At 32.8% G+C, this 19,005-nt stretch overlaps 2 protein-coding genes across 2 annotated transcripts; one reads left to right on the top strand and one right to left on the bottom strand.

Annotated features, from left to right (window-relative positions):
* The first annotated feature begins 1,741 nt into the window (after positions 1–1,741).
* On the top strand, positions 1,742–3,569 carry LOC142619412 (uncharacterized). The gene is made up of 3 exons (XM_075792502.1): positions 1,742–2,362; positions 2,954–3,075; positions 3,224–3,569. Exons 1-3 carry the CDS (start codon positions 1,982–1,984, stop codon positions 3,372–3,374), a joined length of 654 nt encoding a protein of 217 aa, XP_075648617.1. The 5' UTR covers positions 1,742–1,981; the 3' UTR covers positions 3,375–3,569.
* Positions 3,570–4,240: 671 nt separating this feature from the next.
* On the bottom strand, positions 4,241–12,015 carry LOC142619411 (UDP-galactose transporter 1). The gene is made up of 6 exons (XM_075792501.1): positions 11,879–12,015; positions 11,525–11,770; positions 8,253–8,502; positions 7,939–8,146; positions 5,161–5,392; positions 4,241–4,722 (listed from the first exon to the last, which is right to left on the bottom strand). The coding sequence occupies exons 2-6, from the start codon at positions 11,636–11,638 to the stop codon at positions 4,486–4,488; spliced, it is 1,041 nt and encodes a 346-aa protein (XP_075648616.1). The 5' UTR covers positions 11,639–11,770; positions 11,879–12,015; the 3' UTR covers positions 4,241–4,485.
* Positions 12,016–19,005: the final 6,990 nt, after the last annotated feature.

Raw genomic sequence — 19,005 nt, 5'->3', positions numbered from 1 at the left:
AGACGTAAGTTATGACTTTTTTTTAAAAAAATTAAAAATAAAAAGGCGTAAGTTATGACCTATAACTTATGAGTGGCGTAATAATATTTTTATATTAATTTTTAATAAATAAAATAAAATTTCAACTTGACCATCATTTAATGAAGTCAAGACAACTAATTCATTTTTGGTACATATAATCTCAAATTTCTTAAAAAATGAGAAAACTTTCAACTTAAAGACTTTAGTCAGAGTATTTGAATATAGTTTTTTGTTTTGTAATTTATAAAATGGTGGGTCTCATACTTAATTTATTATTTGGTTAATATTTTCTAAATACAGTATCCTATTTTCCTGGTTTTAAAATCGAATTTTGAAAACGACTAACGAGGTATTTTACAAATACAAAAAATGTTTTTAATGATATAGTTGTAAATAAAATGAATGATGATATGATATGACATGTTTGCTGCCTTGGTGATAATATGATAATGCTTGTTGCCCTATGTGATATGAGGTGTTATGCTATGTGTACACTATGATTAGATGAATGCTAGGACACATGTATGATGAGATGAATGTATACCATACCTAGAACATTAGGATGTCTATGAGATGCTATGTTCATGTATGATGAGATGTGATATGCCATGCTTAGATGAATGCTAAGGTGTACTATTTGTCCAAATTTTTTTATCTCTTAAATTAGGGAGTTTATCTTTATCACAAAAAGAATTTTCGCACTTCAAATTTGAAAGTTATCATTTAAATAAAAATACATAATAAGCTCTATTCTCTTATCATTATCCACAAAAGAAAGTAATTTACAAATTCTAAAAGTTATTTTTCGTAAATATATATATTTTAAATCTCAAAAATAGAAATAGTTTCTCAAACAATTGTTTTTATAATAATATAAAAATTATTATTTGAAAACTAGTTTCAAGTTCAATTTTTTTAAAAAAAAATTTGTTTATATTGTTTGAAAACAAAAACAAAAATGCTTCTACCAATTAGACCCTTAGCTAACTAAAACTCATAATCTTTACATCAATTTTATTATGTACCAATTATTTTATATGTCCACTTCTTGTATCAATGTAACTTAACAGAATCGTAGGAAAAAAAAAGCGCTCTGTAAATAGAACTATTGTTTTCTTTAGAGAAAAAAAATATATTATAGAGGAATCCAGGAGAGATGTGGGTGGAGTTTGGATTGCACTAAAATTATTTCTTTTCCTATGTTTGGCGTTTTTCTACGGGTCCTTTGCACTGTTCATGGAATCCAAGCATACGGATTTTAGCAAATTTAACTTTAAAACTGGATCTCACAGGACTATTCACACATTTAAAAATTATTTTGTTACAGTATTTTCAATAATAAATGGTAATCAAACAGACCTAAAAGAGATATGTAGTACCCATTTGGATACAATGATTTCCTCAGCATCTGCATTTTGACTTTTTTATTTTATTTTTAGAAAGGCGTTTCAGCTTTCCAATGGGTACTGTGTACTTTTTACGAAATTTACAAATTTTTTTTTTTTAGCAAAATTTTCATTAAAAATAAGTCTTATAATACTATTTATATATTTAAAAATTATTTTATTATAGTGTTTTTAATTTTTAATTTTCAACTGAGCAATATCTAAACTTACCGATTGTACGGAGATTCTCCGTCTCATCACCATAAACAGAGCGTAGTGATTGTTTACCATATCTATGAAGACTTAAGCCACAACTGGACAGGCATTCCCGTGACACTTTAACCTGCATAAAGATAAAATAAAAATTATGGCTTTGCATCAGCAGTCCCCCACCACTCTCTGGTCCTTTTAACCCACCACCCATCACTCTCTCACACACACACACTCTCTCTCTCTCTCGGTTTTCTCATTATTACCCTTCTGTTGCATCTGCATCTCTCTCTCTCTCTGTGTCTCTAGAGTTGGTACAGTTTTACTATAAACACAAGTTATAGGCTATAGGGGCTAGGAGAAAAATGCCAGGTTCAGGATCCTTTTTAAGGCAAGTAAGCGGAAGAGAAGCCTGGAAATCAACTTCCAAGAGGTGGGGTGGTAATAATAGTTACATTGGTGGTGGGTGTGAGGGAAGTTTGAAGCAAATGGAAGGGCTAAACATGTATGGAAGTGAGAATGGTGGGCTGGGAATGAGGAAGAGAGTGATGGTGGTGGTGGATAATGCCTCACATTCTAAGCATGCAATGATGTGGGCACTCACACATGTAGCTAACAAGGGTGATTTGTTTACTCTCCTTCACATCATCCCTGGCTCCTCTGAGAGGGCATCTGACTCCTCTTCAAGTTGTTCTCCTGACCTGGCCAACTCTCTTGGGTCGCTTTGCAAGGCTTGTAAACCAGAGGTATGTGTTTGTGACTTTGTTCTCTTTTAAGGGTCAAGTTCAAGTGAGTATACTATATTTTTTCCTTCTCTGTTTAAGTCTTAAGAGTATCAGATTAAAAATAATTAACTTGCTTTCTCTTCTGCATTATATATGCCTTTTCATCCTGTATTTGATAGATCCCATATGTTAAGAAAGAGAGGGTAGTATTCTTATTGTGTTTGATAGATCCTTCTTGGTCTTCCTCTTCCACCTTTCAAAGTTTCAATCCTATTTAAAGAGGGAAACATTTTCAGCTTTTTTGCGGTTTTCTTTTCTTTTATTACTATTTCTTTTATCAATAGCCTTTTCCGGTTAAAAGAATGAAAGAAAGCTCCTTTCTCTTCTTTAGATGCAGTGCAGAAGGGGAAGGATTATTCTTCAGCTTCAGTTTTCCTTTCATCTTTTTCTTTTTCTTTCCAGAATGGGAAGATGCAGATTTTCAGACACTTTTGCTTTCCTGTTACTTGTTTTCTTTTCTTTATTTATTCATTTATTTAATTTGTGGTATTGAATAGAAATTCTGTTTCATCTACTGTTGTGTTAACTTGCATGAGTGGGGTAAATTTATAGGTGGAAGTAGAAGCACTAGTTATCCAAGGGCCAAAACTGGCAACAGTGATGAGCCAAGTGAAGAAGCTGGAAGTGTCTGTGCTAGTGCTTGGACAGAAGAGGCCATCTACACTAATCAGCTGGTGGGTGTGGGTCCACTCTTAAACCCATGAATCTCATCTTTCCTTTTCCCAATTCACTCCCCTTGCTTTTATCTATGTTCGCAGAACTCTAGATCTTGACTTCTCTATCATTTAAAATCAAATTAATGATAAGTGGGGCTTTGTGCAGCTTGTGTGGGTCAGACAGCTCGGAGGAGTTTATGGAGCAGTGCATTAACAATGCTGATTGCTGGACCATTGGAGTGAGGAAGCAGAGCAGAGGCATGGGTGGGTACTTAATCAGCACTAGATGGCAGAGGAATTTCTGGCTCTTGGCTTAGTCCTTGTTATTATTATGTAATGAGCTAATTATATACGGGAAGAAGATAGTTTCTAATATTAGCTTTTCTAAGCTTAACTTGTTTAGGGGTGCGGGGGAGAAATTAAAATGGTTCTAGATCTGTAACTACTAGCTAGATCTCTCCAGTCTCTTCTTATTAATTGACAATGATAATCCTCCTCCCTTGCTCTCTCAAGCTATATATATATATATATAAATGTTGCAAACAATGTGGCTAAAATCTTCAAATCCCCAGTTTCCATAATTGCTGAAGATAGCAGTTAAAAAAGATAATAGAGATTGACAATTAGGAAAGCTGAGTACTTCTTTTCTGGGGGGTCCGGCCTATGTTAGAGTTAGAGAGGAAGAGACACCATCTGTTAATAGTAGTAATTAGAAGTCGGAACATATAAATTTGTTGTACGTTAACAAAAGAGCCTGAGGAAGAGACACCATCCGTTAAAGTTTCCACAAGCGAGCCCACTTTTTATCGGCCCAAAAATTCTTTCAAAGTCTCCAACTACTTGTCCGGTTGTCCCGCTTGTTAACTTCTTATTGATGTCTATGTCCGTTACGATTAACAAAGACCCCAACCACCTGCCCCTCTCTCGTTTACTTCTTTTTGGTATCAAATATCAATTCAATTTTAGACAGGAATTGTACTCAACTCTACTTTTGCAACAATTACATATGTAACTGGCATCTATTTTTATTTTTTTGGAATTGGACTTAGCTCCACTTTTTCAATAATTTCATCAACTGTCATATAGTTTTTTTTCGCAAGATATGGACTCCACATTCAGGAGTACACATGTTGTAAGAGATATATTGTGACGAACAAGAGTCCACATGTTGTAAGTATTTGTATAGGCTAGAAAAATATGAATCAATGGCAACAAATTATAATTCTCGATACATTCAGGCCAAAAAATGCCAACATATATAAGAACCTGAAGAAGTTTCTAGTTCTGAGAGGTAAAATGCATATATTAAAATTTTCTAGTGAACTGATGCAAGTTTACAGAATAAAGAGAAGTCTGTTTTTTCTTTTGTACCTTTCTTTTCCCCTATTAACCTCTGCCAGGATCCTCACATTCAACATCATCTCAAAATCAGACTTTATCATCTAATTTATCATTTACAAGGGGGAGAAGCTCCATCCGATTTAACGGTGTCCGGGGTGTCCGGGGTGTCCGAGGGGTAGGGGTTCCTGGTGGCTGTTGTGAGAGCAAGTGCCTCACATATCCGTAGAATGTACATCCAACAAGTGTCACAGCACATCCAACGGCATTCAAACCCGAAATTGGGTTTCGGAATATCAGCCATGAAATAAGGACAGCAACTGCAACCTGTACATAACAAACACGGCAATGTAAATCAACAACATCCGATAAGGAAGATGTGTAATGAATAAAAACATAGAGGTTTCTTTATATGAATGGCAAGAGTAATCCAGTCCATCAATCAGTAGGGTACATGCAACAACAAAGTAATACAAAATTTAAAGAACTCATTCAAGTGTGGAGACAGCACACAAGGGTGAGAAGATGTAAGAAGTTCTTAGTTGGAACTTTGAACCATTTACAAGATTCAAGGATTCAAAATAAATAAGCAATTTGTTGCATACAAGGGAAATGACATACAAAATTCAACAATGTACGTCTATTAAATAAAATCACTCGAGAAATAAAGAACAATCAGGGGCAAGGCAATCTGAAAACAATAATATCATCAATAACAAGAAAATGCATTAAACAGTCTATCTGATTTTGCTAAATTGTTTTCACCTTAAGGTTTCCAGCAACATTGAATGTGACAGCAGTTGTGGAGTGAATCACATAAAAGATGGAGAAGTTAAGACAGAAAGCCAACACTCCGGAGCTGAAAATAATGATGAGGGATGAGCCAAGAGACTCGTGGGTGTGAAGCCATTCCAAAACGCCATTTCCTTCGAGTAGCATTGCAGGTACTGCCAAAATCATGGTTGCAAAAGGTGCCATGTAGTACACTGTGTTTATGCTGAGTCCGACCAAAAATAAAGTTGAATTAATAATTAAATAATCCAGCATAAATTGTGCACTTTTATAATTTGAAGTAAAAGATAGAGAATCATGCACTTAGAAAACAAACTAGACACTCATGCATTTGCGTGTTCTCTCATAGAGAGTCTCATAAAACAAACGAGAAACTCTCTCTCTCTCTCTCTCTCACACACACACAGACACGCAAACACACGGTACATTAAAACTCAAGTCTCACACACTCCTATTGATATCCATTGACTCAAGTAAGCAAGCAAAAGAAGAGAACACGAATAATATCACAAAGTGCCTGGATAGGAAAACAGGAGTGAGGAAAGAGAAACTCATAATAAGAGTATATAAATAATAATGATCTTTAGGATCCACCTAGTTGCAGAAAATAACAGAGGAAGAATTCAAATTTTGGAATGTTGTCACAGGTTTACAGTGGAGTGACAAACCCTCTACCTTAAGCATTGTACCACTAGGTGAAGCTAGGGCTGCATCAGTCCAGAATATGAGAAAACAGTACTGATTACAAAGAGCAACCCAGCCCATATATAAATACCTTAAGCATCTCAAAATCCACCATATTCACCACTCATTATTGGAAATTTATTGTTCACTACTTGGGCAGATTTTATGAGGACATTCTTAAATTGCATCACATTGAAAATTATATAGATAAATAAAGATTGCATCTTTTCTGCCTGTCAATGTTTAATGTCATATATTTTGTTCACAGCGGGTCCCAAGCATGGCAAAAAGGGGGGTTGAGGTAGGTTGGAGGCTAGCATAAAATTTGTTCATTTATTATTTTATATTTTAAAAAATTTCATATTTATGTAAACAAATTATAATTTATAGAACAACATTAACATCCTCTATAAATTCATAATTCGCTATCTCATATATGATTACGGGTTGAGCCAAAACAAAATACTTTTTCTTGTTAGGTGAGATCCATTGGACATAGATACAATTTTTCAAAATATATATTTTTTTTTGATTCCTTAGCATTTTTTTTTTGCTGCTCCAGGCGGGAGCAAGATATCATTGTGTTGGTTCCAAGCATTCAAATTACTAGTATTTTGTAACATTTATCATATGCTATATAATAAGTTGCATCTCACTTGTACATGTGTGCTTGTGGCTAGTGGTTCAGCATAAGTGTTTCCATCTTGTACAATGTGCTTTTGCCATGTGGCAAGCTAGATCTTGTGCTTTTGTAAATTCTATTACTAAAGTTTCAAGTAGTTTAACAATATTACTCTAATTAATATTCTATTACTAAAAGTTCCAAAAATATTTACAAGTATTATCAGTGTCTCAATATTTATTTATGATAAATGTGTGATAAAAAGCTAAAAACTAGTTTTGTTAAATTTCAAAAAAAAAAAAAAAAAAAAAAAAAAGAGACAAAAAGCTAAGAGCTATTTAGCTTTTGCCAAACAGACACTTATCATCTGACATAATTTTCTGTTTTAATAATAAAAGTTGGGTCTTAGATGATGTGTATGCACAATAATTAACTTCTGTTCTTTTATTTTAATTGTATAGTCATTCTTCAGTTTCAATTATATTCTTGAACTATTTTCTTTGGTTTACATGTTAATCAATATATCGCAAGGACATGGTTCTAATTACAATTAAAACAATGAATGATGCACATGGATTGTTGTGTTATAGCATTTGAATGCACAACATTTCCATCACTGGAGAGTGAAGGTTGATTAAATGACAGAAATGCTGCTATGGAGTAACACCCCCCCCCCCCAACTCTTTAAAAAAAAAAAATTGTTGGATAGTATTGAGATGCACAAGTTCCTATGCTAGAAAGAAACGGAAGGCCAGGCCATCATAATTCATAAGCAACATGAAACAAAATTCATGCAATGGGGAATCCAAAAGGCTTCATGTTCAGATAGATATGCCCATCTTCATCATCAGTCCCAGTGCATGTAATGTATTAAATAGACTGCCTAGGCAGTTAGGACACCACTGGCAAGAGAGAGTCTAGGCCACTAATCATACTTCTAGCTAAAATATCACATATTCATATAGATATACTGAAGAAGTATCAACAAAGCAAACTCTACAAATTATTTTCTACAGTAATATTCAATTTTATTGCCAGAACTGCCCAAACTTCTCTAACACCTACAAGAATCTTCTTTAGGCTATTATTGCCCAACTAGGAGGCTGTCAAAAGTTGTGTACCACTACCACATGCGGCCTATGTTCTATGTTTTTAACACAAAGACACTGAAAAGACTCCACATACTTGGCTGTGGATCCATATGGAAGCACTGACGTCAATGGTATCATTCTAAAGCATACAACTTCATAGTGCAATGACATGATGAATCATACATCACATCTCATGCATATTATAGTAGAAAAAACTACAGAAACATTGATGAAAACTTATCAAAAAGTTGACGTGTCTTGCCTAGGAACAAAGACAAAAGGCAAGAAGGAAAGAAACAAAATGATGACATGAGAATAACGAAAAAAAAGGGGGTAAACAAGAATACAGACTACCTGTCAAACTTGTATCCATGCAACAGAGATTCTGCAAGGATAGTTTTTGTGGAAGTAGCAAGACAGCCAAATAAGGCAGCACAGAATCCTAACATATTAAAACTAAGCTCTGTAACCGATGTGAGAAGAATTCCTCCAACAATGGGTACCAAAGAAGCCCAAATTCGCCAGTCAAAGTATTTTCTCCAAACAAGCCACTGCAAAACAACTGTTCAAAATCCTCTTTATCAGATGCAGTTAGGATACAATTTAAGAATCATTATAAAAAGCAAGGATGAAAATAATGATTCATGTTACCCATGTTTGAAACTGACCTGTGGTAGCAGGAGTGAATGACTTTATTGTTTGCATAAACGAAACTGGGATGTAACGTAAGCTCACATTCCCCAACACGATGTTGATACAAAATACAAATGACATGGGAAATATTCTTCTCCAGCGATCTTCAGGGTCAACTGTTATAAGTGGTTTAACCTTAAACACTTTGATCATGAGGTATGCTCCAATGGCCGAGCAAATGAAATGAATACATGATACTGATAGAGGAAACTTAAAATCCAGTTTCTGAAAGAAGAAATTAGTTTAGATTTACATCAGCTGTGGTAATCACCACAAACTCACAAATATAGCAAGGATCAAGCCAACCTTTTTCTCCAACTATTGTTGGTAGTAATGATTGGGAAAAATATTAACTAATCAAAATATAAATGAGGAGGGAATAAGTTATAATTGATAAATTAGCATGCAATTGTAAGAAACTACTAACAACTCAATGAATATAATGGTAACACCAGAGAAAGCATTATAAGTTCCATCAATTGATATGACTAGATATATGCCAGAATATATCATATTTGTAAAATAGAAATATAGACAAACTCATATGCATGCAGGAAGTATATGGATTAGTCAATCAAAACTGAATTAACTGTCAAGTCATACATAAATGTAAAGTAAAAACAAAAGTTTATTTGTATTGCTTGTTGTTGTGGTGCATGTCTCATTTATTGCTTTTTATTCAAATAAAGCTCTCATGGTTTGACATCATTTCGGGTTTTATATAAAGTATTAAAGAAAAGGAATAATAAAGTAGTCTAGATCCAGAATGAAGCAATTTGAAATAGAGAATTTATGGGTAATACACAGTAAATCTCTTCCATTGATCAGATGTTGGCCTTAATACATGCAATGGTATGTAGTAAGATCATTAGAACATTATGGCCAATACAAAATCAATCTTTCATGTAATTTTGAAAAAGAACATTTCATTATCAGGTTTAGAGCCACAAAATAAAACAACATATGGTTAGAGAGATTTTTTATGATGTGGAACCGCACCAAGCCAAAGCCCTTTAATCCCACCCCTGGGGATAAACCATGGATACATGACCCCACCCGCTAGAACCGAGTATCAAGTAATCCAGGAGAACTCCTAATAGGGATCAAACCCAAGATGTCTAGGTCTATAGCTCATCTAACGCTTCTGACAACTAGGATGCACCCTAACGGGTCATATGGTTAGAGAGAAAATAAGCATCCAAAATCTTTAAACAAATAAAATTGCTAAATCCAACGGATACCCAAGTCAAACTTGGATCTGAATATCTTATTAGGCCGCAGTAAACAAAGCCCATTAACAAACCTCATCCCCTGAAGTTTGTGATACTGAACTTGGGTTAATTAAAAATATTTAACTATGGTTTTGACAGACATAGAAAGGAAAGGCAGGCACTGCCTGTCATTGAGAATATTCACTTGAGCTTGAGGAGCTCAAATTGGGTTATTATAACTCAAACTGGAAAGATAAAATTAGACAAGGTCTCAGAGGAGCCCAACAATGTAATAAAATTTGAGGCCATAAAACATTGTATAAAACCCACCATGTCCAACAATCTTAGATTAAGATTATTAAAGAGTTGTTGTTGTTTTTTTTTTTTTTTTTTTTTTTTTTTTTCTCTTCCCCATTGGTAAGTTACACATGGTGCTGATGAGTTTTGAAACCACGGTCTCATCCTCCACCTTGCTCTAACAAGAAGAGAAAGTGTCATCTAGAGCTCATTGGCAGATCATTATCATGTTCTACTACAATGGCATGAACCAACTACTGGTCCGAGCTCCAGACATCTCTTTAGTATCATGGTTTTTTAAATCAAAATTGTAGAATCAGAAGGAGAGTCTTCTGGATCAAATCATAGGATCGTATCAAGAATCATAAGATTTCACTTTTCTTTAGAATAAAAAAGTGAAAAATCACTGGTATTAATAATGTGTTCAAGAAGCATCAACATCACATAGGCGATAAAATTTTCTTTATAGAAAATAAGAATGATAATCTACAATAAATCAAATAACATTTAAAGAGATAAAAGTATATATCACAAAATAGAAATAAGTTTTTTAACTACAAACATTATAACAATAGCAACGACAAGGGTTTTAATTTTGAAAGCATGAGTTCAACTAAATAAAAGTTGATAAATCATTATATTGTATTGCATTTCTCTTATGTGCTCTTGATATGCCAAATCAATAGAGAGGAGAGTTTTTCATCTTGGTGATTGATTCAATAGACAATGAAAATTAGAGTTAATAGAAAATTCTAATGTATAAGTTATCAATAAGAGCAAGGGGTTTATCTTGGAGAAGTGATGGATTTGTTACAAAAGGTCTTAAAAAAATTTCCCCCTTTTTTTCTAGTTGATCTCAAGTGTCCAAACAATGGCTATAAATATGTCAAAATTTGGGATCCAGCGAGAACCCAGTAGGAATTTCACGATTTGGATCTAGATCCTACCCTAATCCTACGAATTAAAGCTCCTAGTATGAACTGGGTGGGTCATTTAACAAACAACAATTCTGTTTCTGGGACAATGGGATCTTTCTAATCTCACCATTTCATCTCATCCTTGAAAGAAAAAAGCCAAAGAGTGAATAGGCAAAGAATACATTACCCCCTCTTCCCTGGGACCAGCATAAAAGAATAGGCAGACTATGAGACTTGTTCAACAAAATTTTGAAGTTTGAAGGGCCCATATTCACATGACATGTGAGTAATGGGAGTCAAAGTCAAGACTTGTCAAAAGTGTTAGAAATTTCAAAATATTAAAATAAGAGAGAGAAATCAAAAGTGGTAGACTGATTCCTGAACCAAGCAAAGCAACTAATCTCTCTAGGTCTAGGACCTTGGGATATTTCAACATAATCAATAATTAATTTCCACGAAATTTTACATCCATAGATCTGATCTGTTCATATTCAATATTCATAGATCCGATTTACACAGCCTCGCCATAGCTCGTCTTGTTCACCAAAATCAAAGGAGAAATAATTATTAATTCAGTCCAAAATTTCTCGATAGTAAGTCGTCATTTTTCAAATTAAATTCTCCAATCAATCCAGCAAATTCAAGAAACAGTGTATTGGCAAGTGAAGTGTCTGTATCTGTCTTTGAAACACTAAATCCATAACACAGAGACAGTGCAAATTGAAAAATAAAAACAAACACATAAAAAATCGCAACAGAAATGGAAAGAAAAAAGCGGAATCTAACAAACAGTAATTGGGAGCAAGAGAAATGAAGAAGGACCTGGAAGATCCACTTGTTCATGATGATAACGGTGACGTTGAAAGCCCACCATTGAAGAATAGCGAGAAGAGATCTAATCACGCTCCACTGTAACAACTTAGTTTCCTCCATCATTCTCTCTCTCTCTCTCTCTGTCTGTCTCTGGAGACACGCAGATCACCAGAGATAAAATTCCCAAAATCACAAGCACTCGCACTCAGACCCAGCACAGAGAGAAAGAGCTGTGAAGTGCTGCTGCTGCTAAACCTAAAAAAAACAGAAAGACTGAGAGACAGAGAGAGAGAATTGGGATTGTTTTAAAGCAAAAAAAAAAAAAGAGTGAGGGAGGGAGGGTAGTAATGGTGGAGGAGGTACCTATTCTATTTGTATTTGGAGTGAGATTTGTTTTCTTTCTTCGTTCTGTTGTAAATTCTATTCTAAACGTTTCTTTCTCTTTTTTGGATGTTCTCTCTCTCTCACTCACGCCATGGGATTGGGAATTATGTTCCGAATGTGTTGTGTTTGTGCTTTTTGTAGCTAAAAAATACAGTCCCATTATTATTATTATTATTATTTTTTCTCTATTTCTTTTAGTTGGGGGATGTGGGACCCACTATCCAAGGTTTTTAGGGGTACCCTAGGCTAGGGGGTGAGAGTCAGAAAATCGCAGCCATTCAATGGATATACTAAAGAGGAAAGTACAGATTTGACTTTTATTTTCAACGTTTTTGATGGCTCCGCTCCAGTCCAGAGAATATGGGAAATTTTCTCTATTTTTTTTTTTTTTTTAATTTAAATTTTTGTGATTCATCAATCATCGTGTGTGGGACACTACTACTACTACTACAATGTTTCTCTCCATGGATTCTGACTGGTTTGTATTTCCGCGGTTATGGTTTATTAAATATTAATATTTATGCACAGTGGAGGTTTATTAATCTCAACGAAAGACTCATTAAGGAGAATTTATATTGACTAAAACTGAAACGGTGATAATCATCATCATTATATTAACTTTTGTTACCCATTTAATTTCGGCATAACCTTAGGCGATTGAAATTTATGAATATTTTATAACACTTTTACAACAAATTTTAAGTGATAGATTATAATTGGTTGTTACAAATGAGTAAAAAAAAAAAATTAAAGTTATGGATTCAAATTAGAACCAATAATAATTTATTATTTATAATTTGTAGTGAAAATATTGTAAAAATGTTGTAAATATAATACTTCTCGAAATTTATATTAAGATAAAAGAAAAAAGGGAAATTAATATTAGAGGTGTTTGGTACTATTTTCTTTTCTTGTTTATTCTTTTTTCCTTTTTCTAGTTTTACCAAAGTAATAGATTAATAAATTCTCAAAAAAAAAAAAGTGATAGATTAATAATATTTGTCTTATAATTAAAAATTTTCACCTATAAGGGTACGTTTGGTAGATTGTAATGGTAATTATATAAGAATAAAAATATGTATTACAAGGAATAAAAAATGACATAATGTAATACTTATCATTCTTCATTTATTTGGTAACAACACAATAATAGAACTCTGAAGACAATAGAATGAAAGCATTTAAATCAAATTTAAGATATATTTTAGGAAATTTCTTACTCATATAATTATATTTCCTAAAAAATAATATTTTTTAAATTTGAAAGAGATATTAGTTATTTTGTATGATTTTTTTTATTTTCATAATTGTTATGTGCATACAGAAAGTTTGTTTATTTATAAATATATTAATTTTAGAAATTAATACACCTATTAAGGGATAGCTATTACAATCCTTTTAAAAATGAATAGTTATTCATCATTTCTGTTTAAAAAAAAAAGTTATTCCTCATTTTAAAGAATGACTATTCATAAGGAATGAATATTCTTCGTAATATAAACATAACTAAACTATTAAATAACTAAATCATAGGAATAACTACTACATTATAATGCCTATTACAGTTTACCAACGTACCCTAATAGATTGAATTTTAAACCCCCATCACCTTATTATCATTAATGTTTTTTTTCTTCCTCAAGTTAAATAAACTAGATATCAATTATAAAAAATAATAATAAGTTATATACATTAGCTTTCCCTCAACGTAGCTGATAAAAAAATGCAGTCACTTTCTAATATTAGGTGTACTAATCACTATGCACTCTTGACATAATGGTCATTCTACAAATATAAGTTCTTGTGAAGGTAAGAAGAGAGGGCAATGGTTGGAGTATAAAGTTTCCAAGATAGAGTTTCACACACTTATACACTTATCATATGTTAGAATAAAATTTCTATCTCAAATAAAAAAAGATTATTATTATTATTTTCTATTGAGATAGGGGAATTCATTACAATAAATTTTAATGATTTCATATATATGGTAAATTACATCCCCAATCTTACCAAAAAAAAAAAAAAATTGAGTTTCTATGTACGGACCACCGAGTCTATCTTTACATGAGATAACACACTAGTTATATTGAATAATAATTTCATTGAGTACATATCAATTTAGTAATTTATGGATCTATTTAAAATACTCTTATTTTGCTGAAAGTACTGTAGATAAGGATAAAAGTTAGCTGAAATAGTATAGTGGAACCCATGAATAGTACCAAAAAGTGCAATAAGACCTATAAATAATACCAAAAATAAATTGAATAATAAAATAAGTTGACAAAATTAATAATACCAAATGGACACTATGTGTTTGAGCATGAAAACTTATTATAGTTGTGTAGCGCGCGCATGTGCCCTGTGCGACACTTTTTGATTTATTACTTTCTTCATGTGTTTGGGGGCTATGCGTTTGGTCTCTAATAGCAACAGTAACTCTGAGCAAAGGATAGAACAATTGACATATAATAGTCCAATTACCCACACCCAAAAAAAAAAAAAAAAAAAATGTTGTTCAGGTTTCGAAAACTATCAGCCATCCGAAATGAAAATGTTTTAGGAAGACATTGACATGTAATTTTGTTTTGGATGTAAGCATTTGTTCAAAAGTTAAACGGTCATAATTGGATCGTCCAGCTCCAATCTACAGTCCAAACCAAGGATAGCACAAAATAATATGCCGAAAAGATCCATTTGCATTAGGTCCATCTTTCGTCCTCCTTTCCTCTAGCCACCGTGTCTTTATTTCTTCCCTTCCCAAATAAGCTCTCATTTACATATCACATGCATATACCTTTTTAAGTAAAAATTTATAAGTTATATAATTTTAAATAATGTTACATCACTTTATATTTTTTTTATTAAATTAATATTTTAAAAATCTTATAGTTGAATTACATGTTCTTAATATTCATACTAGGAGTGCAGGCATACCAAAATTTATATAAATTATATATTATTTATTATTCATTCTATAAACTAACTTTTTTGTATATAATTTTAAAATATAAAAACTTGAAATTTAAACATTTTATAGATGATATAGTTGTTAATTTATGATCATTTTGAAAATTTGCAAGAATTGGGGTATTAGAGGCAAATGTAATTCAACTGTAAATTTGTTAAAATTCAAATCCACTAATAAATAACCCCTTTTGTTGGTAAATTGAAAAACATTTTATGTTATAAATGGAAAACAAACTCAATAGAACAACAAACATTTTTAGGAACATTACATGCTTAATTGTCTACAACAAATACACTTCACATCACAAAAATACCCTCACAATGGTTAATGGTAACATCTATATCTTCACCCCCCCCCCCCCCCTCTCTCTCTACAAATTGATCATTAATCCTTATTGACTAGTTGATGACATCGTTGGCTCTTTTCAAAATGATCATTTTTGTTTAAAACATTCGCTTTTTCACTTAATATTATTTTTATGTATATTTCGAATTTAGAGCATGTGTTTTCCACTTGATATTCTCAGATGGCCCAGAAAATGCAAAATAATTTTATATTTAGCGTTTTTATAATAAAATTTCTTTATTTATGTAATTATTTAGAAGTATAAAACAATTAATGATTCCTGCGAACCAAATTACATAAAATGTTTTTTTTTGGGGGCTCATGTTACGTTCACAACAAAACATATGGAAAAAGAGTTATTTAATTTTTTATTTATTTTTAAAGTGTAATGACTTGAGGGGTTGACGATGCCATATTGTGTTCTTCATGGACATATCTTAATTCTTGACCTTCACGGCCAAATCTCGAAATTACTACTAGTGTCGAATGGCTTCCACAATTATAAATGCCAACAGTTGTCAAATAGAAAAGGCGGAAGAGGAGGTCAGGCAATTTCAACAATTTCAAATTAGTATTCGAAGTTTCTCATAAAATTAAAAAAAAAAGTATTCGAAAATTGATTGAAATGCTTCTAGTCAACCTGATTTGAAAGAATGGGTCAAGTTCAATGACTTGTTACTCACCCTATTAGCAATTGTGGATTGTACGATGACTATAACCCTCTTAGTGTGCGTTTCAGATTAGATTCTAAGACTGTGTTTGTTTTGGGAGTAAATGAAATTAGGAAAATATTTTACACCTTGATATGTGTTTGGGTGTACATGTAAAATAAAGTCAAACTGAAAATAATAAAATTTGACCATAAAGTAAGCCCCTTGATCTGTAAAATGTTTTACACATTTCATTTGCCTTCAAATAATTTTCCAGACTCACACTTGGAGAGAGAGAGAGAGAGAGAGAGAGAGAGAGAGAGAGAGAGAGAGAGAGAGAGAGAACCCAAAGATCATCGCTGCCACCTAAAGCTTGTCGTCGCCGCTCGTTCTCGTTGCCGCCGCCTTGTAGCTTATCTCCTCCACCTCTCGATCTCATTGCTACTGCCCTCTAAATCGACCCACCCCTTGATCTGATCTCTATCTCTTTCTGGATCTACCTCTCTCTTCCTCTCAGTCTCTCGCTCTTTCTTCCTCCCTCTCTCAGTTTGATCGAGTTTGAGAGTATGAATGGTTTTATTTTGATTTTGGTTTCTTTAAGGTTTTATATTGATATTTTCTATTATAAAATTTATTTAGAAGCTGAGAAAATGTGAAGAACTAGTAGAAAATTAGCTTTTTCAGAATGCAACCAAACATCTAAAAACATTTTCCAATACAATTTTCAGAATGCAACCAAACACTTGAAAATATTTTTCTTTTCCAAAAATGTTTTCACCTAAAAATATTTCACACTCAAAAAATAATTTACATGTTGCCAAACACAACCTAAGTAAATTTTTTGTTTTTGTTTTTTATTGTTGTTGTTATTTTTTCCAGGTCTCACATGAGTCTTGTGATAAAGGAGCTTAAAAAAACCAAATTTTAGCTTTGGTAGCTTAATTTTTACTAGTTCTACTATTATATTTTTGGTCAAAATGTCAATACAATTAATTACGTTCTGTTTGTTTCAATGTAAAATTTTATGTGAAGAAAGTTTTCTGCGTTTTTTTTTTTTTGAGAAACACACACAGACACACATATATATATAGGGGAAGGGGATGAGATAAGGGAATACACTCACATGCCAACACCAAAAAGCATGTGGTAGTTAGTGTCGCGGAGTAAGTAAGTGATAAACCCTTTCTCAATATCACACCTTACTGATGTAGGACGACTCAACAATACTGAGTATCTTTTTTTTTTTTTTTTTTTGAGAAACACACACACACATATATAGGGGAAGGGGGATGCGATAAGAGAATACACTCATACGCCAACACTAAAACTGCATGCGGCAGTTAGTGTCGCGGAGCAACGACTCAACAATACTGAGTATCTTTTTTTTTTTTGGAGAAACACACACACACATATATATAGGGGAAGGGGATGAGATAAGGAAATACACTCACATGCCAACACCAAAACTGCATGCAGCAGTTGGTGTCGCGGAGCAAGTGATAAACCCTTTCTCAATATCACACCTTGCTGATGTGGGACGACTCAAAAAAGATATTGAGCGAGGTTATAACCGATAACCAATTTTGTAGTTAAACTCTGTTTAGAAAGTGTTTTTGAAAAATGAAACCCACTTTATGGTTTTTTATTTTATTTTATATATTTAAAAAATACCAAGTACTTTTTGCTTATTGCCTATCCAACTCTATTCTTTTTTCTTTTTTTTTCATAAGTAAATGCAGGAAATTATTTTTGGCCATTAGTTCTTTTATGGTTTCAAGCTCATGAAAGGTAGCAGAGAAAAGGAGTTTCATATTTTACCAAGCAAAGATCACATGGGATTCTTGTAATTTTGCAGCCAAATTACCACCAGATGTGAATCAAAAGGCATCGACATGACGACATTAAAAGTCAATTCTTGAGATGCAATACCATCGAAAACATGCGATCTGTTTATGTACGCAATCCGAAAAGCTTGAGAAGCATTTCATTCAGGCAACTGGACGCAAATTGTGAATGAGTGGTGAAGTTAACCGATATTGGGGCAAAGTGTAGTGGGTTTGAACTTAAACTAATTGTGACCCAAAAAGTAGTACGCATTTTTAAAAAATAAGTTATTTATGAATTCTAATTCAAGGGAAATCCCGTTGCATTATCTTCAGAAATAGATTAATTCAACCGCAAAAATTTCTAAGGAGTATGATGAGTATTATGCATTTGTGAGTGAAATAATTTTTTCAATCATATGATATGTCCATGCAAAGCTATAATTATTTTAGGAATCTCTACCGTGAAAGAGTCAAATGACTATCATCCTATCTCATACTAATATTTTTCCGACATCCAAGAGTCCAAATCAAACACAAACAAATAATACCATAAATTTTTGAGTGGAAGTCAAAATATTTATTGAAATTGATTTAAGATTGTTTACATCCGTGGCTAACACAACAACAAAATACAATGAACATTCATAGTAGTACATTAATCTTAAATTCGGCCAATTGATGAGGCATTCTATTACCGAATATACAAACAAATTACTCTAGAAAAAATGTATGAAGTGAAGCATAATGTGATCAGGGCCATCAGGTACCATTGAATAATAACAAAAAAAAAAAAAAAAAGAAGTTCTGAATTATAGTTACTTGCAAATTGAAAGGTGTACTAATACCCTTAATAATGCTTCTAGCAAACAAATTATCATAATCTCCTAAACCCACAGCCTCAATCTATCCAGTAAACCAAAAATAGAGGATGATGTAAAGATGTTAAATGCAAAGATGCTAGAAGTCAGAACGAGAAGGAAAAGAAGTTAGTGCAGTTAAGTGTAGTGCATTAGTTTGGTGAAGCACATAGATTGCTGCATAAATGACATGAAGAGCTGCCTAAACTACAAGACTTGTTGTGTATTAGTTGAACTACTTGTAGTTTATAGAAGTTAGCTAATTATATTCACACGTATCTGATACACGTGCCATAACTGGTTTCCACATTATGTGGAAGTTAGTTTTTCTCTTTTTGTTGCTATATATAGAGGACTTTTGTACAGTTTTCATTCATTGAGTAATATAGAAATTCATCCAGAAACTTCTCTCTCTGTTATTCTCTCTAAGCTTTCAAGCTCTTCTTTCTTTGTTCTT

Source organism: Castanea sativa, chromosome 12 (assembly GCF_040712315.1).
Source record: "Castanea sativa cultivar Marrone di Chiusa Pesio chromosome 12, ASM4071231v1".
NCBI lineage: Eukaryota > Viridiplantae > Streptophyta > Magnoliopsida > Fagales > Fagaceae > Castanea > Castanea sativa.
Note: the sequence above shows the minus strand (reverse complement) of the source record. Positions and strands in the feature narration are given on the sequence as shown.

Excerpts from the sequence above, each read along its gene's own strand:
- LOC142619412 (XM_075792502.1), top strand. The coding sequence starts at position 1,982 with ATGCCAGGTTCAGGATCCTTTTTAAGGCAAGTAAGCGGAAGAGAAGCC. Across the intron at positions 2,363-2,953 it reads GCAAGGCTTGTAAACCAGAG|GTGGAAGTAGAAGCACTAGT; the intron begins GTATGTGTTTGT and ends GTAAATTTATAG. Across the intron at positions 3,076-3,223 it reads CCATCTACACTAATCAGCTG|CTTGTGTGGGTCAGACAGCT; the intron begins GTGGGTGTGGGT and ends GGCTTTGTGCAG.
- LOC142619411 (XM_075792501.1), bottom strand. The coding sequence starts at position 11,638 with ATGATGGAGGAAACTAAGTTGTTACAGTGGAGCGTGATTAGATCTCTT. Across the intron at positions 8,503-11,524 it reads TGAACAAGTGGATCTTCCAG|AAACTGGATTTTAAGTTTCC; the intron begins GTCCTTCTTCAT and ends TTCTTCTTTCAG. Across the intron at positions 8,147-8,252 it reads ATTCACTCCTGCTACCACAG|TTGTTTTGCAGTGGCTTGTT; the intron begins GTCAGTTTCAAA and ends GATTTTGAACAG.